We start from the raw sequence: 25269 nt of genomic DNA, 5'->3' as shown, positions 1-25269 counted from the left end.
GTAGCCAGAAGGAGGAACAGGCTGAAATCATAACCCCAGCATTGGTGCTGGAAAGTGCCATCAAGGCACAGCAAACTTATGGCAACCCATAGGGTTTTCAAGGCAAGAGACAAGCAAGATGGTTTGCCATTGCCTGCCTCTGCATAGCAACCCTGGACTCCCTTGGTGGGCCAACCCTGCTTAGATTCCAAGATCTGATGCGATCAGAGTAGCTTGGGCCATCCAGGTCAGGTTAGCCCCAACACTAAAGTAGCCCCAACATTAAAGTGACCTGGTTGACCACTGTGTGAACAGACTGCTGGACTTGATGGACCTTGGTCTGATCCAGCATGGCCTTTCTTATGCATCTTAGGAATGTAAACTGGTATATTTTGTCTGAGAAACGCAGGAGCCAGACTGGCTGGGCATTGGTTACTGCCCCTTCCTTGAAAGAACACTATACAATCTTCAAATATCAGATATTTTATACCATTGCATGCTTTCCACATACTCTATGATAAGTATAGTTTCGTTGCTGCATAATTGTGACAGGAGAAATCATACCTGCCAAATGTTTCCCTATTATATAATTAACTATTAGAGCTACAAAAGTCCTCTGTCTCTGAAGCATTGAGAACTTTAATACTGTTCATATATTACAATGCTGGTACCATTCAAAAAGTTGGTACTATTGTGCAAATCAGAGATATAATTATCATAAAATTAAAGAGAGTATGGAGTGGCTGTGGCTCAGTGGTAGAGGATCTGCTTGGCATGCAGAAGGTCCCAGGTTCAATCCCCAGCATCTCCAGTTAAAGGGACAAGGCAGGTAGGTGAAGTGAAAGACCTCTGCCTGAGACCCTGGAGAGCCGCTGCTGGTCTGAGTAGACAATACTGACTTTAATGGACCAAGGGTCTGATTCAGTATAAGGCAGCTTCATGTGTTCATGTGAGTGTCTGTTAACTATTGCAGGCTAAAATTGATTTTGCATCATGCTTCCCTTAATAAATGTTACTTTAAAATATGTATATATTTTATTAGCACTTTAGTAATTCTATAATTGAGTATTCCTGTTATTAACTTTCATTTTTAACTATTTAAAATACATTTTAAAGTAGCCATATAGCTATAGGAGTACCAATATGATCTAGAAGATAGGGAGTTAAATTTTTGTGGCTTTGGGCAAGCTGCTAAATCTGTTTCAATTACTGACTAGTCACATACAAAATCCAGGCAAGGGAATAAAATCTCCCACGTATAGCAATGCTGCCTGGTTTTTGTTTTCCCCCAGCATCAGTCCAGGGACTCGTGTACAATGGTAATAGCAGGCACTCTCTTAAAAGATTGTCTTTCAAACTAATAAAATTTTTTATTTTGGGGCAAATCAATGTCATTTTTAAAGCAAAAATATTTATCTGTTTTTCTGATGATCTCACTGCCATTAAAACATATTTCCCCACCCTGTCTCTCTTCCATGATCTCTCTGGTTTATACTGTGATCCTGTTCAATCTCCAAAGCTATGTTAGGACTAGATTAGATCACTAATTCAATGTAAGCTCTGCAAAAGAACACAGGGATATTACAAGAAGCTGCAGCATTTGTGATTCAATAACTGGTCCTAATTATCTACGTCAGCAGGATGGACTGTGCAGAGAAGGCCTCAGGTTGAGATCTGGATTCAAAAGTCTTTAATCATCTGTGACATGCTTATTCGATAAGTGCTCAAGTATATTTTGATTTGGTGATGGAAAGTGCTGTCAAGTCACAGCCAATTTATGACGACCTTGTAGAGTTTTCAAGGCAAGAAACATTCAGAGGTGGTTTTCCATTGCCTTCCTCTGCGTAACAAGCCTGGACCTCTTGGGTGGTCTCCCATCCAACTACTAACCAGGGACAACCCTGCTTAGCTTCTGAGATCTGCCGAGATCAGGCTAGCCTGTGCCTTCCAGGTCAGGGCTGTTTTTACCTACTTGTTGCTATTTTATTAAGTTACCCTTGTAGCTAAGTTGTTTCTATAATGGCTTTTCTGGTGCCTCCAAATAACTATAATATAAAAGAGGTGTCACTTTCTATGCTGAAGGTAATTGCATTTTAGTGCAATGATCCTGTATACCCTTCCCTTTCCTGACAGCTTAATATATTTTTTAAAGGAGTATGTTTAGAAAGTGCAGAAAATTTATGCAAATATTAATTTTTATAATTAACATTACAGGTGTCACAACTTTGCAGAGCTTAATATGGTTATAACTATGAACATAAGAACATAAGAAAGGCCATGATGGATCAGACCAAGGTCCATCAAGTCCAGCAGTCTGTCATCACAGTGGCCAACCAGGTACCTCTAGGAAGCCCACAAACAAGACAACTGCAGCAGTATTATCCTGCCTGTGTTCCATAGCACCTAATATAATAGGCCTGCTCCTCTGATCCTGGAGAGAATAGGCATGCATCATGACTAGTATCCATTTTGACTAGTAGCCATGGATAGCCCTCTCCTCCATAAACATGTCCACTCCCCTCTTAAAGCCTTCCAAGTTGGCAGCCATCACCACATCCTGGGGCAGAGAGTTCCACAATTTAACTATGTATTGAGGGAAAAAATACTTCCTTTTATCTGTTTTGAATCTCTCACCCTCCAGCTTCAGCATTTGTGTTGTATTTTTAAGAGAAAAACTAAGAAAGTCAATTAAAAATTAAGAAAGTGAGTTGAAGAAGAAGAAGAGTTGGTTTTTATACCCTGATTTTCTCTACCTTTAAGGAGTCTCTAACCGGCTTACAATCACCTTCCCTTCCTCTCCCCACAACAGACACCTTGGGAGGGAGGGAGGGCTGAGAGGGTTTGGAGAGAACTTTGACTAGTCAAGGTCACACAGCTGGCTTTATGTGGAGGAGTGGGGAAACCAACCTGGTTCATCAGATTAGAGTCCTCCGCTCATGTGGAAGTGTGGGGAATCAAACCCGATTCTCCAGACTGGAGTCCACAGCTCTTAACCACTACTCCGTGGTGACTCTCCAAGAGTTGGACACTATTTGATAGTATATAACACTTTACAGGGTTGGCATGTTTCAGGCTTTGGCCCTTAGGTTTTGAGATTCATTCTCTAGACAACATATTAAAATCTAAGGCCAGCCACACACTTGATGGCTTATTTTAAGACTTTTGTGCATGCCTGCTTATAGTAACTACTGCCCATGTCCACTGGAGACAGGATGCCATAATTTAACACCACAATTGCATTTTACATTTGGCACAGTTAATTGTGCATGTGTGTGTGGCAAATAGTCCATCAAAACTGTATCATTCACAGATAGTACAATTCTGAGTACTGTACCATTAGTAATACGACTTAATGTGACATCACTAAGCCCTGCCCCATTCAGTGGCAGGTTCGGGGGTACTGTAGACGTTTCAGCCCTAAACACTTACACTGGATATGCTTACTAAAGATTATTACTTATGCAGGAAAACATTGCATGTCTCTTTCCAAATGGATTTTGTAAGATATGTATCTGAAAAACACTGCCTGCTCACTTTGTCTTAACTAGCTCTTCACTTCTAGGCTATCTTTCCTCAGATTGGTGGTATGAGCCGTTTTACCTATTGCTCAGCTTGAGGAAATAGAAATCTAGACTATTGCTTCAGACTGCAGGTAGGCAGGTATATTTTAATGCTTCCCAACATTAAAAAGAAAGAAAAACTTAGGTCTATGAAGTATATCAAGGAGAGGTCACTACTCAACATTTTTCTCATATGTACACATTTGGATGAGTTTGTTTTTTGATGTGGAACAAAATAAAAAAAATGAGTATCTCTGTTAGCTAGCTGAAATGGTAAAAGCGTGGTATACTATAGTGGATAGAGTGTTGGACTAGGATCCAACTGAAAGAATGAATGGAACTGAAAGAATGAATGGGAACATTTTGGGATTTGCTGTGCACAACTAAATTAGCACACTTCGTTCAATCCAAAGGTTTACAGATTCTGAACTGATGGGACATGGTGTTTCAATGTATGGACAACTATGTAAATGCAATGACATAATTTTATCTTAATTTTATCTTGTACTCCTTACATATCGTTCATTGTTACTATAGTTTTGTAAGCAAGTTTACAGGCAGTAAAGGCAGTTGAATTTGAAATGAGGGTGGGGGTTATCTTGTATTTAGCAGTTTTAATCTGATTATTTTATTAATCACTTTGTAACTTTGCCTGAGGCATTCCTGAGTGGCTGGAAAGTGATTGTTTTATTAATTAGCTTAAAACAGCTAAACACCATCTTGCCCACCTTTCAAATGGAATTCTCTTTCCTCCATTTCTCATAGCCTTTCTTCCTTCTTCAGTATCATCTTCCCCTACCCCAACTCCTTAGGGCTTTATCTTTTCTTCCACAAAGCCCTACTAACTCAGCAAAAAAACAAAACAAAAAGAAGGAAAGGAATTTACATTTCTCTCGGTGTGTTTCTTTTTTAAAATACCTGAGCCAAAGAATAGCTCATAACTCCAGAAGAAATGAAGCCCATTTGTACTGAAAACATACAAGCAGCAGAACAGGGGCAGTTATGGTTGCCAACTTCCAGGTGCTAGCTGGAGATCTCCCGCTATGATAACTGATCTCCAGCCGATAGAGATGAGTTCACCTGGAGAAAATGGCCGCTTTGGCAATTGGACTCTATGGCATTGAAGTCCCTCCCCAAACCCTGCCCTCCTCAGGCACCACCACAAAAATCTCCAGGTATTTCCCAACCTGGAGCTGGCAACCCTAGGGGCAGTCAATGGAAAACAGGCCGACACAGCCAAAGAACATTGGTGCAGACCCACATAACTAGGCTACCACAGGTTGAGTATCCCTTATCTGGACCACTTGGGACCAGAAGTCTGTAGATTGGAACAATCTGTGAATTTTTGCATGTACATAATGGGATATCTTGGGGATGGAACCCAAATACATTTATGTTTTATATACGCTTTATACACATAGCCTGAATGTAATTTTAAAAAATATTTTAAAATAATTTTGTGTACATTGAACCATCAGAAAGCAAAGGTGTAACTATCTCACCAGAATACCTGCATCCGCTGTTAAACGAGAGCAACAACAAACGACAAACTAACTAACAATGGCAGGTTTTCATTCTCCACTTACGATGCAGTGTACACTGTATTTTATTTTGTTAGGTGAGAGGAAACATTGAAAGCAGGCAGCACGGATCTGCTTGCGCGCCAGCTCAAAGGATCCAGTTTTTGCATCAGTCTGGATATGGGATGTCCGTAGGGTTGCCAACCTCCAGGTAGTAACTGGAGATCTCCTGCTATTACAACTGATCTCCAGCCAATAGAGATCAATTCACCTGGAGAAAATGCCCGCTTTTCTAGGGTTGCCAACCTCCAGGTGGTGGCTGGAGATCTCCTGCTATTACAACTGATCTCCAGCTGATAGAGAGCAGTTCCTCTGGAGAAAGTGGCCGTATTGGCAATTGGATTCTATGGCATTGAAGTCACTCCCCTCCCCAAACCCTGCCCTCCTCAGGCTCCGCCCCAAAAGAGGGACCTGGCAACCCTAGATACATCCAAGGGTGTTTAAAGCTCTTTTTCACATGTACACACTAGCAACTAGAGAGGGACTGTAACAGCCCATTCCTGAGCTGGTGGCAGCTGGGGACGGCAGGGAGGAGGCGCCGCCACACCACCTAAGCCATTCCACGGCTGCCCAAAACGGGGCTTTTTTACCCCATTGAGAACATTGAGGCTGTGCCAGCAAAAAGCTGGTATAGCCTCACTCCTCTCGCCGCCGGCATACCCGGGGTGAACGGGGACAGGAGGCTGCCTAACGGCAGCTCCCCCCCCCCCAGAAGTCCCAGGATGTCCCCATATATATATATGGGAAAGTACATTCTTTTGACTTTTTAAAATTACTTCATTACATATACAAATATTACTATTCTATCAGTGCAATCCTATGCAGAGTTTCTCTAAATCAACTGAAATAAATGAGTTTAGACTGGAGTAATTCTGCATAGGATTGCACTGTATAATTCCTTAATTCTTAATCCATAGGAACCTTTGAAGATTATATCTCCCTACTAAGAGATCTAATAATTGCCTTTGAATCTTTTAGACTTACAAAATAGGTATTTTAAAAGCTATATATATTGCTGTCAAATAGCGGTGACAGTAAATAGTGTGGAAATATTGTAAAGCAGTTACATACTGACATAATAATATGTAAAACATTGATGGCAATCTGAACAGTGTGTGTGTGTGTGTGTGTGTGTTAAGTGTCGTCAAGTCGCTTTCGACTCATGGCGACCCTATGAATGAAAGTCCTCCAAAATGTCCTATATTTGACAGCCTTGTTCAGATTTTGCAAATTGAAGGCTGTGGCTTCCTTTATTGAGTCAATCCATCTCTTATTGGGTCTTCCTCTTTTCCTGCTGCCCTCAACTTTTCCTAACTTTTCTGAACAGTAAAGGAAAACAATACCTGGATTTTCCTCTGCAGGATATAAGACATAACAATTCTTCAAATCCAGCAAATAATCATGTGAAAACTGCTCATTAAACTGAATCTCTTAACCAGTTTAAAAGCTCCAAGAATACCAGTTTACCTAGGAGAAAGTTTTAAAGTAAACATAGTTACCTGGCAGGTGATATGAACAAATGGTGGCTCTTGAGAAGAGGGGTAGGCTAGAGATAGTCTTTTCCCATTTTTAGTGAAGTCTATTAGTTCAAGAAGTCGTAGCTGTAAGTCACTGAAGCTGCCACACAATCTTTCCAGATTCCTGGATATGTGACTTGCTCCTTTTTCACTGGACAAAATGTTATTTTTAGGAGAATTTAAAGTATCTTGCATCACTTTAGGAGACACTGGCCTGTTTGAAAACCTGGTAGGTGTTCCAAGACCAAACAAGGCCACTGATCGGTTAATTGGTTCAGCATCCAAAGTTTCTAGTGCAACGGATGGGTCACCGGCGAGTCTTTTATCATCAAAGTCACTCACACTAGATGATGAACTTTGCTCATAACTAGGACTCTTTGCTTCTTCCAATATTTGTCTTCTTCGACTAGGAGACTGGATAATAGTGCTACCTGGTATTAAGAGCTCTCGTCCTCCAACTTTATCTTCTGAAGCAAGATTCTCAAAATATTTTCTTTTCCCAGGAATATTCACAGATGACTCAAAGCTGAATGGTAGACTTTGGGTGGCATCAGATTTTGCTGATGATTCTTCTTCAAATATTAATTCTTTGACCATCAGCCGGATGATATATCTTTCTGAATTAGATGATGGAATAAGTACAGGATCAGTGTATTTCTGCTTGCCAATCAAAATTAACAAGAGTTTATCTGTCAAAAAGCATAGGCCCTTGGGTCGTTCATTTTTGTCGAGCTGGACTTGCTGAATATTGGGCATACACGATGAGGTTACTGAGTAGACCAAAGCAATATTACATGTATTGGAGGCTATTGCCACAATCTGAGCTCTAAAGTCAAAAGCAATTATATCAGGGACTAAGATGCCTGGAATACTGACTTTTCTGGTTGTGGTTACTTTGCCTTCAAAAGTCACTAGGATCAAGTATGACGAATCTTGGCCAGATCCTGAAGGGTAATCCTTCCTTCTCAAAGTAATGAGAGGACTGGGATCAGATCTTCGGTGGTTTCCAAGGAGGTGGGTTAAATCCACAGGGCCTGAGGAAGATGAAGCTACGGAATCAACTGTTGCTGACTTGTCTGAATCTACAGATTTTCTTCTCTGGTCCATAGAATATTCCTCATCCCCAAGCACTAGTGTAGACTGTGAAGTTAAGGAACCTGTTTCAGTACCTGCTGGCATTTCAAATGTAATCCCTGCATTTAAGCCACAGATCTTATCAATAGGAAGTTCAGTAGCTACTGCAATTTGGAAATCCAGAGTAGCTTCAATAGCACAGATGTACCCTCCAACATCAAATATTGGGCAAAAGGAACAAGCATTCAGTGTTTTCTGAATATCATCCCATATATAGGAATGAAGAGCACTGCCTATAGCAACAACTAAACGATTACCGTCCTTCGTCCAACAGGCACAGTGGATGAGACCGCTGCTTTTTATATCTGCTTTAACTCTAGAATTATCCGAACGAACAGCATATAAAACAGAAGCATCCCGTTTGGTAAGCACAGACAAAATGTCCCTCTTTGGGTGCCACACGCAGCCCTGGGGGAGCAATTGGAACGGTTCCCCAGTTTCACAGGTCTGAGAAATTGAGAGCTTATTCTTTTCTGAAACGTTATGGCTTAGCTTCCAAACGCTAACATGCTTTTTATGCTGAACGGCAAGCAAAGCTGGGGCGTTGGCAGAATAACACGGGCCCCAGTAGAGTCCATGAACGTGTTCGAACTGGCCAATAACACTCGAGTCACCAAACCTCAGTTCCTTGTTATGAAAACACAGCGCAGTCAGGGCCACTTGCTTCCCATCCGTCCAGGCGATCCCATGCTCGGGGTGAATGGCTTGGTGCAAGGCGTTAAGACCAGTTCGCAGAAGTTTCGCCTTTCCCAGCTCCATCGTTCAACCGTCCACACTAACGCGGCTTCCTCCAAAGTAGAAATTCCACAGGATTCATTAGAACAGCTTGACAAAGCCGGCACTCTTTTATGGAAGAACACTTTCCAAGATGGAGAGTTGTTGTTCTTTCTTTGAAGCAATACGGTGTCCTCCACTGTGTAACTCTGCTGCTCTAAGTATAGAACTACATCCAGGCTGTTCTTACGCTAACCCTTTTATGGGAGGAGCTATAACTCTCACGTGATGCCTAATGAGGTTTAGCTAACTACTGTTCTCTGTGATGAAATTTGCTCGGAAGCCTATTTTGAACTCTTCAAAGCCAGGACTGTACTTAAAAATAGTAGCCTAATACCCCTCAGTGAATGAAGGTCTTTCCTTCTGTTGATCAGGGAAAGACTCCTACATTCTAGAGAGTAATCCAACTGCAGCATGAAATAATGACCTGACACGTCTGCTCTGACAGCTTTTGAAGGGAAGACTAAGAAGATTTAAACAAATCCTCAAAGAATAAAGGAAAGGAGAGTTCTGTCAGCAGTCACATTAATGGAAGTGACAGGTAAACAAAGGAAGAACAATATAAACCAGTGGTGTCTCCTGTGGATGCACGGTCTGATCTACTGCAAGCATTCCTTCTTCTGCCTTGATTCTCTTCTCATTGTTTTTCCTTTGGTTCAAATCGATCGGTTACACAAGAACTTTCCTTTATATTTCTAGTAAGAGAAAATGTGGACCTCAAGCATGGCTGGAAGCAGCACTGTGGCTGCTTCTACATGGAGGTTTTTCTGCACCTTGGCTTCCAAAATGGAGCATTTTGGGAGGGGGGGGAGCATCCACACAGTGTCATGCTCGAATTGTCTTCTTTCTGGGTTTCCCCCATCCTCAAATTGCTACTTTCTAAATCTGCTTTACTCTGATCTTTTGGAAAGAATGCAATCCAAGCATGTTAGCACATCATGTGGAAGGACTGATACGCATTTTCTTGCTGCAAAGGTCACACCCTCATTGGAGCCATTTTCCTGCCATAGATCTGTTGTGAATGCCATTTCCCCAACATTTCCCAACAGTGGTAGGCTGCAGTACTGCAGTCTTAAGACTTAATACAGAGCCTGAGTTCGATCCTGACAGAAGTGAGTTTCAGGTAGCCGGCTCGACTCGGCCTTCCATCCTTCTGAGGTTGGTAAAATGAGTACCCATCTTGCTGGTGGTAAAGTGTAGATGGCTTGGGAAGGCAATGGCAAACCACCCCATAAACAAAATGTCCGCCTAGTAAATGTCATGAGGTGACATCACCCCATGGGTCAGTAATGACCCAGTGTTTGCACAGGGGGCTACCTTTACCTTGCGCAAATAAACTGAGTGAAGTAAAACTCTTCTTCCATGATCATATGGTGGAATCCAACTCATGTATTTGGGTATAACAGAGTTTTATGACTGGTTGAGATTGGTTTTCTGATATAATTGCTCACCTGTGATGAAGGAGAATAGGATGTCAGAAGGTATCCAAAGAATCTCTAAACCACTTTCGAAAAGTTCAGTGTATCTCATGTCCATGATTATTAACTCCTTTGTTAATAAACCTCAGTTGCCGTGCTTTCCATGTCTCACAAGCCTCTACTTTCCTTAGGATCACAGTAAGGTTTTTTCGAGGGAGAGCAGCATGGTTTAACCTGATCTCATCAGATCTTGGAAGTTAAGCAAGGTCAGTACTTGAATGGTAGACCACCAAGGAAGACTCTGCAGAGGAAGGCAATGGCAAACCACCTCTGCTTCTCACTTGCCTTGAAAGCCCCTTGCTGGGGTCACCATAAGTCAGCTGGAACTTGACTTCACTTGACACACACACACGGTTTCTTCCCCCTCAGCCAAACATCCCTCACAAAAGCTCCAACTGATCCTTTAGTTAGAATTAACATTCCATTTTGTTCCATTACTGTGGGTGAGCTAAAGGCAGAAGCAGCATCCTATATAGGATAATTGTGGACCGGCAAGGATTCATAGGAGAAATGGTGCACTCCCCCCTTTGCTGGCCCCCTTTCTCCTCCCTCTGCCTTCGACTCCACTTTCCCTTCCACCCTGTTGGTTCCAGCCCCACAGCTCCCCTCCCCACATGCCAGCTGCCACTTTCCTGCTTTTCTTTCCACCCTGGCACCCCCTGAATGTCCCCCCCCACTCCTTCCCCCTGCTTCCCTCCCCCAGCTCACCTCCTTCTGGATGCTGCTGAGGCTGTTACCTCGAACATTAAGCACCACTTTGCTACAACAACCCAAAGCACCATCCAAATGATGGATGTCTGATGCACTGATACTGCTCTTACCATTTGGGGGGTTTATTAACCCATTTATTTTATTTTTCCAAAACCAGATCTTTTTACACTACAAAACTTTTTGATCCATAAAGGGGTTATATTTTGGCTATGAACTAGAAGGATATGTGTCACTTAAGTTTTCGATCCAGTGTATAAGAGATATGTTCTTTTCCTGCATAGTGGAAATAAAGGAGGCAGGTAGAGGTTTTTTCCTTTCTTTCTTTTTGTGTGTGTGGCTAAGGACAGAACTCATTTGTCACTCAAAGAAGAAAGCAGAAGCATCCTTCATCTGAAATATTTTTAAGAGGATAATATGGCTTGTGTATAACAACAAAATTATGCATAAAGCATAGGTACATTTGACCTGAGGAATACATTGCTTAACAGAGATAAAACCAGCCACTAGGTGGTGCTTCTGTCAGCTACACAAAGACAGTAAGAAATACTGGACCTAGTCAAAGCAGGTTTGCAAAGGAACACACACAAAAAGGTTACTAATTAACCAAATGATTTACCAGTCTTCCCATACGTACTTAGTTTCGTTATTTGTGACACGCTTATCTCTAGGAAAGGATGAGGGGACAGATTTCTTCCAGTTCACAAAAGCTTCTGAGCTTCATCAACCGATGGTGATTCTTTCTTAGAAGGTGCAACTGAATGGCTGTTTACAGGCCCGAACTAAAGCAGAGCAGAGGGGTGAGTCTAAATGCTGCAGAATTTAAGCAAAGTGCAAGTTTCAAAAGCAGAGGCACACATAAATACTGCCTCTCCATATTAAGACTGTGGTTCTGTGCACACTTACTAGGGAGTATCCCCCACTGAACTCAGCGGGCGCTTTCCCACATGCCAAATAATGCACCTTCAATCCACTTCCAATGCACTTTGCAGCTGGATTTTACCATGTGAAACGGCAAAATCCACTTGCAAACAATCGTTCAAGTGCATTGAAAGTGGATTGAAAGTGCATTACACCGTATGTATGAAAGTGCCCAGCATGATTTAATTTTGAGTCAACATGTGTAGAATAAGACCACAAGTTTCACTGAAAGAAACAGATTAAGCTTTGGCTGCAACTAATTTTTTGCTGGATTATTTGGATGCTTACTTGGATACAAATCCTATTTAAATAAATGGTATTATTCCGCTGTTATAGTAGCAAATAGAAGACAATGCACAGTCATGTCATTTTAATGCTGTATGTGGTATAATGGTTAAGATATCTTGAAAATGTCAATGAATCTTTGCATGTACTGTTCTTATGACACATCTGCAAAGCAAGGTTGCCAGCTGGCCTGGAGAAAAAAATGTCCTGTCCCTTTAATAAAGGCTTTATGGGATGTTATTTACTTTCATCCCATGAAAAGTTTCAGCTGCCCATTTCCACACATTAAGCCTCTGTTTAAAGGAGCTGGACATTTTCTCCAGGCCAGTTGGTAACCCCATCCCAAAGAATAAAGTGGCTGCTGTTTTAATTATTTAAAATCTGTTCTTAACTGTCATATATCAGTGATAGATAGATAATCTCTCTCTCATTGCAGACCTGGCAGTAATATGTATGTTTGCAGATGACTGTCAAGTTCCTAAGCCAAGCTCAGATCTCATAAAAATCACTATGACTTCAATTGTAACTACTAATAGGAGACTTCCCTATTTTTATAGAAATATGGAAGAGAGGGACCCTATGCAAGCAGAAGGTTACTTCCTAGTAATCTTTCTTAGGACTGTAACATTAGTTTGAAAATTGAACTTTGCACTTTCTTCTTAATGGGTGCAATCACAGTGCCTTCCGCGTTTGGTCCTTGGTGTCAGCATGACTACTCAGACAAGCAGTCTTCTGGAGAACGGAATGGACAAACAATTCTTTTACATAACAAATTCAAGTTGGACACAGAGTGCCAAGCAAGCCCCATGCGCTCATATTTGAAAGCAAACAAAACATTTTGTTCATTCCTACGCCCCATTTCCACGTATAGAATCTGGGATCAAAATAGGGTCACTCTGTAGAAGGTCACATATTCCACTGGAATACTTCAGAGACTTCTTGTGTCCAAATTCTTTTCACAACAGCTCTTTGTTTACCCTCGTGGTGTGTGTGTGTGTGTGTGTGTGTGTTACAGACCAGACATGTTGGGAGACATCCAGGCTAAATAGAGAGAACACTAATATTAACTTCTAGCTTTCTTCAGCATGATCATACAAGAAAAATCAACTAATATGCTGACAACCCAAACCTAACGCACTGACACCAGAATAGCTCTGTTTTGATGCTTTTACCAATCTGGTCCTCAAGTTCTTTTTTTGTATTCCTGGTTATTAACTTGGGAGGGAAGGCAGCATAGTATAGATCTCATCAGATCTTGGAAGCTGGGTGCTTGGATGGGAGACCACCAAGGAAGGCTCTGCGGTAGAATGTACTGGCAAACCACCTCTGCTTCTTACATGCCTTGAAAGCCTCTTGCTGGTGTCACCATAAGTCGGTTGCAACTTGATGGCACTTACATATGTAATTAATGACTTATTTTGCCAGACCCTGTGCTCCCTTCTGTTCACTTCATTAGGGCAGACCTCCCACTTTTTAAAATAAGCCTTTTTGCTTGCTTGACTTAGGTCATTAACCAAGACTGCAGATTAAGTGAGAACTCCATGAAATTGTTGAATACCCCCCCTCCATCTCTTGCATGAGAGAAAGTGCCTTCTGTTAATTCAAGGACATATTTGGATATCACCACAAGTCAATGTGTTTAGTAGTGCGTTATGCAGTGTATCCCTCTTAATAACGTTTTGGCTTCTTCAGTCAGAATGAAGTGGGGGTGGGGACATGGCAGCCGTGTTAGAAAGTGTCTAATAAAGTCACAAAAACTGTGCAATGAGGATTATTTGACCTTTCAGTATGCTGTTTAGTACAGAGGATCACTAAAGGAAAAGCCACCCAAATTTAAGAGCAGTCAGATGAAAAATGCCAGAGACCTTACAGTTTAAAAGATTTTTTAAATCCTAAAATATTTTATTTGGCTAAGATGGGTACCAGAGGGACATTACTTGGAATATGTGACCTATGCGCTGTGGAAAGCAAAACCTGTGGTCTTCATGCTCTAAGCTGTATTGATGGCCATTAAGCAGGAAGGGGCCAGTGGCTGAACTGGCTCACCTTCAGCACTGACCAACTCCACTTAAGAACGTAAAAACTGTTTGTTTGTTTTTTTAAAAGTGACATTCCATCTTCCAATTAAAGAATGAAGGTTTGTTTTTAGTACAGAAAATGTCTGCTAAAAAAATGCTTATGGCACCTGGTACCCTGGTCCATGCTGCCACTGGTAGTGCTCCAAACACCACCTACTTGACCCACCCAGCTAGGCTGATTAAACATTCCCTTTAGCTTAGGGGTCAGCAACTTAAAAAAAAATTAATACTCTGTCCAGATTCAGAGCAAGAAATCAACAAAGAGCCAATATAAGAAAGTCTGTTTGTATAACTGAATATACGGTATGCTGTTTAGCGTTACTGATAGGAGCCCCGTGGCGCAGAGTGGTCAGCTGCAGTACTGCAGTCAAAAGCTCTGCTCACGACATGAGGTCGATCCCGACGGAAGTCAGTTTCAGGTAGCCGGCTCAAGGTTGACTCAGCCTTCCATCCTTCCGAGGTCGGTGAAATGAATACCCAGCTTGCTGGGGGTAAAGGGAAGATGACTGGGGAAGGCACTGGCAAACCACCCCGCAAACAAAGTCTGCCTTGGAAACGTCGAGATGTGACGTCACCCCATGGGTCAGGAATGACCTGGTGCTTGCACAGGGGACCTTTACCTTTAGTGTTACTGATAATTGACACATTGATAGGGAGAAGCTGTGGATCAGTGGTAGAGCATCTGCTTGGCATGCAGAAGGTCCCAGGTTCAATCCCTGGCATCTCCAGTTAAAGGGACTAGGCAAGCAGGTGTCAAAGACCTCAGCTTGAGACCCTGTAGTCTGGTCTATCACCTCAAGTCTCTGTGTTCTCCTGCATGTATGAACCAGATTTCTAGTTAGTGTTGCCAGTCCCTCTTTGCCACCAGCGGGAGGTTTTTGGGGTGGAGTCTGAGGAGGGCGGGGTTTGGGGAGGGATTTCAATGCCAGAGAGTCCAATGGCCAAAGCAGCCATTTTCTCCAGGTGAACTGATTTCTATTGGCTGGAGATCAGTTGTAATAGCAGGAGTTCTCCAGCTAGTACCTGGAGGTTGGCAACCCAATGTCTAGTCAAGAGGAGGGGGGACTTTAGCTAAACCTGGCAGAATGATATGATGTTTTAATAGAATAAAAGGTACTTATAAATGCTAACCCCTCAGAGTTCCCTAACCCGGGGGCTGGATTTCTGTAGCCAAAAACCGGCAACCGGAGTTCTCATTCTTTACGTGAAACGCGTAAAGATCACAAACTGACAAAAGGCGACAGTTTGCAAACATGGTGACGATCCCGGCCAGGTAATGCACGCGCGGGCCCCACGCTCACAAGGGCCCTGCCCCCGAGCTCAAGCCTCTCACAGCCTGCTGTCTGTCGGGGTGTGGGTGTGGGGGGGAATTCCTGCAAGTATTGCAGGCAGACAGATATAGATTTGTTTCTTTTTTGCAGAACTAGATAGTTGCCATAACCGTGAACTCCTAAAACCGTCTGCAACGGTCTCTCCGCCGGCGCTGAAGGCTGAGTCACCGCTGTGCAGGCAAACCGACTCGGGATCAGGTGGGAAAGCAGCAGCAGCGCCGCCGCTCCCCTGCAAGGAAACGGGCTCCCACCCAGGGCGCTTCTGCACGCTCGCGCTCGCCGCAAAGCCCACTCTCGGCGAAGTCGAGCCGCGAGGAGTTCTGCTCCCGCCCCCTCTCCGGGAGAGTCCAGCCTTTCCTGTCCCGGCCGCGCAGGGGGATTGGACGGCGGGGAGCGGGCACTCCCCCTCCCGGCTCTCCCATTGGCGGGACGCTCTGACGGACAGCTCCGAGGGTGCTTGTCGGTCCGCTGGGGGAAAGGGGTGGGGGGACGCGCTAGCCGGCGGGTCTAGCCGAGCCGGGACCGAGAGGCAGGAGGGCTCTTTGCAAGGCGCAGGTGGACGGGGAGGACTGCGGCCATGGGCGTGGAGGTCGAGACCATCTCTCCGGGAGACGGTGCGGTCAGCCGCCTTCTCCCTCCCTTTCTGCGTTAGAGAGAGAGAGAGAAGGATGGGTTGGTTTGGGGGATCCGAGCGGGGAAGGGGGGTGGGGGCTCTGTCTGTCACTGCAGGAGGGCAGGTGGGAATGAGGTCTCTGCAGGGGAGGGGACGATCTGTGACCAGAAGGGGAGGGGGTGCACGGGCATTTGGGGGAAGAGGTTGGATGAAGGGGGTGGGGTGGCCAGGGGCAGGGGCGATCTCGTCAAAGGATGGACCGTCGTCTGAATCAAGGGCGATGCGGTGGGTCTTGGCAGTGTGCAAGACACGCAGTTAGGAACCAAGGCGTTTGGGCACCTCCTCAATGTTCTCTGGTCAGTCATACCTCCTGGCTCTTCTCGTACGCTTGGGCCGCCTCGTAAAAGTCTATTCCAGCTGCGGGGCGGGGGGTGGGGAGAGGGGATCTGGTCTCCCCGTGTCAACGTTGTAGGATCGTGGTGATCCGGGAGGGTGAAGCAGGTGGGTGACTCTGGGGGCCTCAGGAGAGAGGACCAAGGAGGATGGGGTGAAAGCGCAGGGTCACAAGTAACATGCAAAAGGGTCTAAGAAATGGAAAAGTGCAATAATAATAGTGGGGGGGAGTGTTTAAGAGCAACGTCAGGCAGAGGGGAAACTTGCGACTTCCCTGCTCTGGAACCTGCTGGAGCGAGTCAATCTGGGGCAACGTAGCAAGGGAAGAAGCCCCCCCCTCCGCGGATCTGTGGGGATCAGGAGGCTGCAGTCTTCTGCTTCTTCGGCAGCGGCGGCAGCCGCGAGCGATTAGGGATATTTAAATGGCATTTGCTGACAGCTGCATAAATCCGAGCGCGGTGAAGTAATTTAGTAACAAGAGCAAATTATAGTACGCTGCACTTCCCCGCTTAAAATGTGACCCTCGCCATTCAGCAGGGAGAGAGAGAAGGCTGGCTGGCTGGCAGGCTTCTCGGTGGCAACCTGGAGATATTTTTTTCCCTCTTCAGGGGAGCTGCCGCTGCTGCAACTGCAGTAGCAGCAAAGCAGTTAACTTCTGTGAGAAAGGATGAAAAGGGGCTAGAAAGGCGCTCTGGAAAGGTGGCGTGGTGCGAAGTGGCCACGTGAGGATGCGCAGCTAGTCCTGTTGCCAGATCTGGTCAGGAAACCACCTGTGCTTCGCAAATTGGCACAGATGCAGATTCCTGCAATGAACGCAACTTGGTGTTGGGACATCTTTGTAGGTGTTATCGCCTGAAGGTACCACATGGGTCATTTGGCATAGCTGAGCAAAGGCAAGACCCTGACAGATCTGAAATTGTTTCCACTTTCTTAAAATAATCACAACGCGCTCCCAGCTGTTCATCTTGGCCAATCTATCACCCCCTAATTCTTTAATATCATTATGAATTTATGGACAAAGGTCCAGAAATTTTGGCTAGTTACCGTATGTTAACCAGCTATTGTCTCCAGAAGGGCCTGGCATTCTTGCATCCTGGTCTGTGTAGACAAAGTAAGTGCATCCCTTTTATACCTGATGCCTATCCAGCAAGAGGGGAACAGTGTGTTTGTGGGTGGGTGGGGGTGTTGATAGCAGCCTCTCCCCTTGAATCCATGACCCTTTGCATCCCAGCACAAGCTGTAAACTGGTGCCATTTTGGGGGGGAAAGTGTTGTCTGCTCCCTTGTCTTGTTGGCAGCTTTTTGACAAGTTATTACTTGTACAGATGGGGGCTTCTCCTACTGGTCCCTGAAATTAAACTTCTGGTCACGGGTGGCAACCTGGCAATTACATTTGTTGATCTCTGCTTAATTTCCCATGCTCTAAAATTCCTGAGATAATGTATGTAAAATATTTTGAACATTTAAAAGTACAACAGATAGATATAAATATTTCAAAGTAGTAATGTTTCTTCTGCTTGGTCTACTTCTTATTAGTAGCATTCTTTTTTTCCTAAGGTTTTTTTAAAAAAATCCTTGTAGGCCAAATTGTTTCCGTAAAATTGTGATGTTTTAAAAACATGTTCCAGATAATTCAGAAGTTTACTGAGAGTTCCTAACTAATCAGCCTATCATAGGTTTATGTGAATATAACGAAGCTGTCTTAGAGAGTTAGGCTATTGGTCATTTAGCTCAGCATTGTATACCGTGCCTGGCAGCAGTTCTCCAGAGCCTCAGGCAAACAAAGGCCCTTTCCCCAACATCCTTCAATTTAAGATGTCCAGGATCGGATTTGGATCTTTGGCATGCTGGGCAGATGGACCACAACTGAACCACAGCTCCTTCCTCAGTGAGAAGATCGGTAATGGTGAAGAAGCTTTCTGTATCATAGGTTGTCTACTGGGACCAGTCTTCCTTTGCAAAGTACAGATGCGGGAAACTGTGGGCTTGTCCCATGATGCCTTTTCAATTTGGCTGGGGAGATGATGCCTAACAGACCACTAATGTCCAGAGAGTACAAATTAAGATCTACCCTAGAACCCACAACAGACGTTCAAAGGCTCCTCAGAAGATCGAGTGAGGTGGAAATTGTTCCCTTAGGGACGGAAGTTGGAAAACCTCTGACCTGACATCAGTGGTGAAAGAATAAGGCCAGTAGTATGATTGTTGTAGATTTGTAGTTTGTATCCCCTTCCCTAAATGTCAGAAGCTACTCTGACGAGGTGAAGGTGAGCAGCTGTGATGTTTCCGCTTCATTCACATTTCATTCCAGCTTGGTTTTCTTACCCCAGAAACTACCTTTTAGCAAACAAACCCAAGCCCCTCGACTGCTGTTTTATTTATTTTTTCACCATGGAGAAAGTCTTGACTTGCACAGTGTTAGAAGTAACCTGGAGTCTGCTCTCATTTGTCTCTCCTTTTGGTTATTCAGTTCTCTAAACAGATGTTCAAATGCATTCTTAAAAGTAAGTGTTTCTGTATTTCTTTACAGGAAGGACATTTCCAAAGAAAGGTCAGACGTGTGTGGTTCATTATACAGGTAAGGTCCATTATAAAGGGAGTGCTGGTTTTTGTTGTGGTTTTTTTAGGGCACGGTTTGATGTTACATAGTCAAATTCCACACATGTATCCACATTGCTCGGGCAATGGCTTAAATGTCTGGATAAGGAAGGAAAATGCTGCTTACACTGACATAAATTTGGATTACCGAAGTTCATGTAACTGTGGTATGAAGAATACCTTGGTCCTCCCCGTGGGCCCCCCACATTCCTTTGAATCATTCTTCATTGGAGATGGAGCACAGGGAGATTGTACTCATCTGAAAAGAAAGACGTTTATGCTGTTCAATGCAGCACATATGGTCCCACTGCTGCTTTTTGCTCATCCTCTATGGTGCCCATACTGAACAGCTATGGAGGAACAGGGAAGAGGCAATTATCTTGCAGTTAACAGCTCCGAGTGATGGGAAGAGGCAGTGCAAACCTAAGCAGAATTATAACCATTGACTTCATTGGACTTAGAAGGGTGTAACTCTGGTTATCATGCCACTGTTGGTATCTGAATGTCTTGGACAGTGTCTGTGTGTCAGGAAAAGCCTCTGTGTGTCAGGGAGGGTTCAAGGTATTTTGTTGCCCAAAACATGGGTTCCCCTCACCTTCTGGACCTACACTACTGCTTTCTGGGTCCGTATGGCAATGGTGCAGAGGTTGGACTTGGACAGCGGTAGCAACGCCCATCACCTCCCATGCTGCTGATGGCTGGGCGCAAACCGAGCTCCTGCAGTCCATTGTGCTTCCCCAAGAAGGCCCTTTGGTGGCTTGACTGGAGAACTGGCCCTGATATGTGTGCATGTAGAGGTAGCTGCAGAGGGGGATTGCGGGGCTCCCTGTTGCCTCCTGACCCCTAGGGCTACGGAAGAATGGCACTGGATGAGGACTAGCCTTTCTGTCCTCCTTTCCTTGCCCAGTGACAGAAATATGAATGGGGGAGCTGTCCTCATAGCTGAATGTGGGACACTTTCAAGGATGTGTTCAGGCAGGGGGTTTCAAGGCATATGGCTACCCCAAGTGCCTCCCCTCCTCCAACGCCTCTGCAGCCCACCCTGGAGCCAAACAGGGCAGTAGTGACACAAGAGGGGGTGTCTCCCTTGCCCTGCGTCACCCCTACCAATTTGGTGCCCAAAACGGCCACGCAGGTTGCTTGGGCTCAAAACTGGTCCTGCCTGTTTTGTGCTGTTCTCTGCAGGACAGAATGAATGGAAGGCGTGTGTGTTCTGCTGGCATTTCAGGGGCATCCCTCTGGTGTTGCAAACAGATCTGGCATTGCACACTTTTACAAATGTGTCATAGTTGGTACAGTTTTCGTTCCTCAGGCCTTATGTTTGAAACCCCTGGTTTAAATAGTTCCTTATGGGCAGGACTCAGAAGGTTGCTGCTGGGGACTAGTTGTCTTCAGTGTGGGACCTGTTCTGTGGGGTTCAACGCTCAGTCTTGTCTGCCCCTCCCCATGCTATTCAATCTCTGTGTAAAGCCCTTAGCAGAAAATCATCTATGGTTTTGGAATAGGGTCCCATCAATATGTTGACAATGTCCAGCTCTGTGTGTGTGTGTGTTAAGTGCCATCAAGTCGCTTCCGACTCATGGCGACCCTATGAATCAAAGTCCTCCAAAATGTCCTGTCTTTGACAGCCTTGCTCAGATCTTGCAAATTGAAGGCTGTGGCTTCCTTTATTGAGTCAATCCATCTCTTGTTGGGTCTTCCTCTTTTCCTGCTGCCCTCAACTTTTCCTAGCATGACTGTCTTTTCCAGTGACTCTTGTCGTCTCTTGTCATCCAGCTCCACATTTTCTTTTTCAAGATAAACTTGGGTTGCTGTAGAGGTCTTTGTGGTTCATACAGATTCATGTCCTTAGCTGCAGAGCCAGATAATGTTGTTTTATTTTTTTGTTCAGTTTAAGTAAATGTGTAAGCCTACATAGCATAAACTAAAAGCATATGAGCTTTCTGTGTCAAGTTTTTTCTCTGTACTCTATTTTTTTTGCCGTCAAGTCACAATTGACTTATGGTGACCCCATATGGTTTTCAAGGCAAGAGACATTTGGGAGTGGTTTGCTATTGCTTGCCTTTGTGTCACGACCCTGGTATTCCTTGGAGGTCTCCCATCCAAATACTAGTCGGGATCAGGGCTGAGAGTGTGTGATGGGCCTAAGGTCACCCAGCAGGTTCCTATGGCAGAGTGGAGATTCAAACCTGGGTTACCCAGATCCTAGTCTGACACTCTATCCACTACACCACTCTGTCACTCTCTATAGTAGGTTAAAAAAACCTTACTCCATATCCTGATGTCATTATGCTGTGTGAGTTTCCTTGTCCTACATAGTTCACATAGGGTGTACAGGTAAGCACTGAACATAATGACATTAGGACCACTTGTTACTTCAAGTAGCAGTATTGCTTTGTTACAGGGGGAGGGGAGGGTGATTGACACAGGGCTGCCAGTTTCAGCAGCAGTCCTGCGTTTTTCACCCTTGGTAGGGATCTTAGCTGGCTCTGCTTGTTTAACAACTTCAGCATTAGTCAGTCTTGCTACGGTAGCTGAAATGTATATATTCATTTGCAAAGTTTATAAACTTCTCCACACCATCTATTGTCTTTTGTCTTTTCTGGGAAGGTTGTTAGTAAGTAGCTCTCAAAAGCTTAATAGTAATTCCTCTTCAATTCCATACAATGAATTTACAGAATGGCCTCAGAGCACAATTATAGCTAGTTTGCACTAGATGGCTGTTTAAAAAAAAATTTTTTTTACTGTGCGGGAATTAATGTAATGTTGTTGTAGTTGCAAATAACACAATGAACATAATAATAAAATAAGAAAAACGAATTTATCCTGAAGGATCCTATTATATCAGCATGTTGCTCAGTACAAAGGTTACTGGTTTAATGCATACAAAGTTTTTTGTATGCATTAAACCAGTAATGAGTCAAATAAGTGTTCAGTTCAGAGTATGAATCACAAGAGAAGGGTTACGGAGAACAATGGCACTGACAGAACATAATCCATACAGGTACAGTTTTGTTTTAAAAAAAGAGACTGGAAAATCCATTTTTAACCATGTGGTTAATGGTAAACTAGTCTCTCTGCCTCTTGGGTTGTATTTTCCTTCAGAAAATCCTAGCCTAGAGCACAGAAGTATAAAGATCTATACCACCATTTCACCCATTGCCCCAATGGATAAAGAAAAGTTATATTTTTTATCAGTGAAGAGTTGGTTTTTGCTAGTTTTTGCAGTCATATTAATGGCCACAGCAGCCATGTAGGATCAGGTTTTGTTTGTTTAAAAATGATCCTTGGGAAGATTTCTTGCATTAAGAAATGATCAAAGTTGGAATGTAAAGCGTACAATTTTGCCAGTAATGAAGGTGATGCATTTCCAGTTTTACTTCCTTGATTCTTCTGCTGGTATCATTTGCATCCTTTGCTCCAACCAGGTCACAAATGAGGCATGTCTAGAACTATTTCCAAATCTGACTGTACCTCCTCTGCAGTATGTAGCAAAGTACTATCTATATGGAGTTGGAGTGACACAGAATTGGAGCCTGTCACTTTGCTCAGCTAAGTGCAGAGGCCTTCTTGTAGAACAGAAATACTGTTTAGAAATTTTAATTGACTGTTCAGAACATGTTTTATCGGACTATAATCGGACTAGGGTTGCCGACTTCCAGGTAGTAGCTGGAGATCTCCTGCTATTACAACTGATCTCCAGCCAATAGAGATTAGTTCACCTGGACAAAATGGTTGCTTTGGCAATTGGACTCTGGCATTGAAGTCCCTCCCCTCCCCAAACCCTGCCCTTCTCAGGCTCCGCCCTAAAAACCTTCCGCCGGGGGCGAAGAGGGACCTGGCAACCCTACCTTGTACTAATATCAGTTAATTTTTACTTTACTGTGTTTTTCCAACTTTATCAATTTGCTTCTCTGTTTAAACCTCTGACCTCTCTCATCATCAGTCATTTGTAACTTGATTTATGACAGGATTCACACCTAACCATTCTACTTTACTCCTCCCTTTTCCGTTTACACTGATAATTTTCACTTGAAAGATTCATGGCAGAATTCACACCAGGCCTGTCAGCACCTCCCCTCCCCCCACTATAACATTCCTCTTAAGAAGGAGAAAAAGAAGAGGAAGAGTTGGTTTTTATACCCCACGTTTCTCTACCATAAGAAGTCTCAAATGTCTTTTATGCATGGCTGTTTCACTCAACGTCAACCCCCAGACGACTTTGGGTCTTTGTGTTGATTGTGCATGCCATTTCCGACCACCAGAGGTTGCCTCGGTCTCCCCCTGCATTCTCCTGCATTTTGCCCGAGTTTTCAAATTTGAGATAAAACAGGTCTCTGAAAACGCAGGCAAAATGCGGAGAAACGCAGGGGGAGAGCGAGGCGACCTCTGACAGTCAGAAACAACATGCATAATCAACATAAAGATCCGAAGTCATTGGAGGGGTGACCGCGACGGAAACAGCCATGCATAAACGACCAAAGTAGTTTTTACAGTTGCCTTCCTTCCCCCACACAACAGGTACCTTGTGAGGTAGGTGAGGCTGAGTTCTAAGAGAACTGTGACTAGCCCAAGGTCGCCCAGCAGGCTTCATGTGGAGGAGTGGGGAATCAAACCCAGTTCTCCAGATTAGAGTCCGCTGCTTTTAACCACTACACTATGCTGGCTCTCTTAAGGATTCCCAGTATGGTTTTCCCTTCATATATCTAAATAAAAGAGCTGTGACTCATGAAAGCCCATATTTAAATAAACGTTGTTAGTCTTTGAGGCACCACTGGATTTTTGTTTTACTTTAAAAGAACAAGCAATTCAAGATACTCTGTATCAAAAATGAAAAATTGGAAGTTGTTCAAAAGGAAGGGGTTAAAAGGGTTCACGTCTGAAGCCAACTTTTTGTTGGTCAAATGTGAGGTATGATTTGCAGTAGCTTTAAGGCGTTGGGACAGGATGTGCTCGGAATTCTTGTCCCTTTCTCGAGTTGATATTTTTCATCTGTCTCATGTAGAAATCTTTGTAATATTCATCTGTAGGACATAAGCCAATGTGAGTGTTAGCAAGCTTCAGATATGGGGATTGCTCAGTATGAGCTGTCTTCTTCCAACCCAGTTCTTCACAGATCTGTAAATGTGTAAAACGATGAGGGGAGGGGAGGGTATCACCTCACGGGATCATTTCACCTTAACTTCGGTTCAATGTGTTATTTCTAGAAGCATTGTTTATTAGCAATGGCACAAATTCAGAACCAAGCTGCAACCCTCTTGGATTTAACTCTTCAACCCCCACATTTGGTTTTGCTAATTGAAATCAAGCTTCCCATACTGATACTAGAATTTTAAAGAAGAAAAAAAGAGACATGTCCTTTACAAATCTCTCTTTTTTCCTTTTAAAAAGGTAACAGTGCAGTGGGCCCACTTCTGATTTGCAAAACCAGGCATGGGTTGAAGGGTTAAATCCTCTTTCCACATGGTCTTAATCCAAATTGCAGTGATCTTCTTTTGTGTCCTAAATCTAACTAATTATAATACTGGCCACCGAGCTTACTAGTTATTACCAGATGAATCAAACAGCTGTTTGCAAACAAACACTATGGTCTGGGACAGAAGATGTTAGTTTTGCAGCAAAGACTTTAAGACGTGTGTGTGGGGGGGTAAAGTGCCGTCAAGTCACAGCCGACATAGGGTGACCCCAGCAAGGGGCTTTCAAGGCAAGTGAGAAGCAGAGGTGGTTTGTCATTGCCTTCTGCAGAGTCTTCCTTGGTGGTCTCCCAAGTACCAACCCTGCTTAGCTTCTGAGATCTTACGAGATCAGGCTATGCTGCCTTCCCTCCCCCCTGAAGACACAGCAGGGGCAATAGTTCAGTGGAAGAGTACATGCTTTCTTGGTAGATTCATCTCTAGTGCCTTCGTACCCGAGGGCATCACTGTGGTCCTGGGCCCAGCTCCTAATGAAGACCCCCCTCCCTCCAGTTTTTAGTGGTTTGTCTGTTTTTTTAAGATGAAAGACTTGTGTTAAATACAACAAATACTTCAATAAAAGATCTCAGGCAGCAGAGCTGGAAAAGACTTCGCCTATAACATTAGAGAGCTGCTGTCCAAGTAGATATTTCTGACCGAGGTGGACCAAACCATATGACTCAGCAGAAAGTGGCTTCATACGTTCCATATGGTCTGCCAAAGTTCCTACATAGGATAATGGAGTACAGAACGACAGACTGTGTTAGTCTGTAGCAGTAACAAGATTCTTGTGGCACCTTAAACACTAACAAGATTTTGTTCCAACGTAAGCTTTTGTTGACAAGAGCATACTGTCAGATGCAAATTC

At 43.9% G+C, this 25269-nt stretch overlaps 2 protein-coding genes across 2 annotated transcripts in view; one reads left to right on the top strand and one right to left on the bottom strand.

The window, feature by feature from the left end:
- WDCP (WD repeat and coiled coil containing) overlaps positions 1 to 8529 on the bottom strand; it is a 28296-nt gene extending 19767 nt beyond the window's left edge. The window contains exon 1 of the mRNA XM_056856078.1: positions 6619 to 8529. Within this exon, the coding sequence (XP_056712056.1) occupies positions 6619 to 8529 (1911 nt within the window). The remainder of the gene's footprint in view (positions 1 to 6618) is intronic.
- Positions 8530 to 15922: 7393 nt separating this feature from the next.
- Positions 15923 to 25269, top strand: part of FKBP1B (FKBP prolyl isomerase 1B) — a 42141-nt gene continuing 32794 nt past the window's right edge. The window contains exons 1-2 of the mRNA XM_056856080.1: positions 15923 to 15959; positions 18881 to 18928. Of these exons, the coding sequence (XP_056712058.1) occupies positions 15923 to 15959; positions 18881 to 18928 (85 nt within the window). The remainder of the gene's footprint in view (positions 15960 to 18880; positions 18929 to 25269) is intronic.

This window comes from Euleptes europaea, chromosome 10 (genome assembly GCF_029931775.1).
Source record: "Euleptes europaea isolate rEulEur1 chromosome 10, rEulEur1.hap1, whole genome shotgun sequence".
NCBI lineage: Eukaryota > Metazoa > Chordata > Lepidosauria > Squamata > Sphaerodactylidae > Euleptes > Euleptes europaea.
Note: the sequence above shows the minus strand (reverse complement) of the source record. Positions and strands in the feature narration are given on the sequence as shown.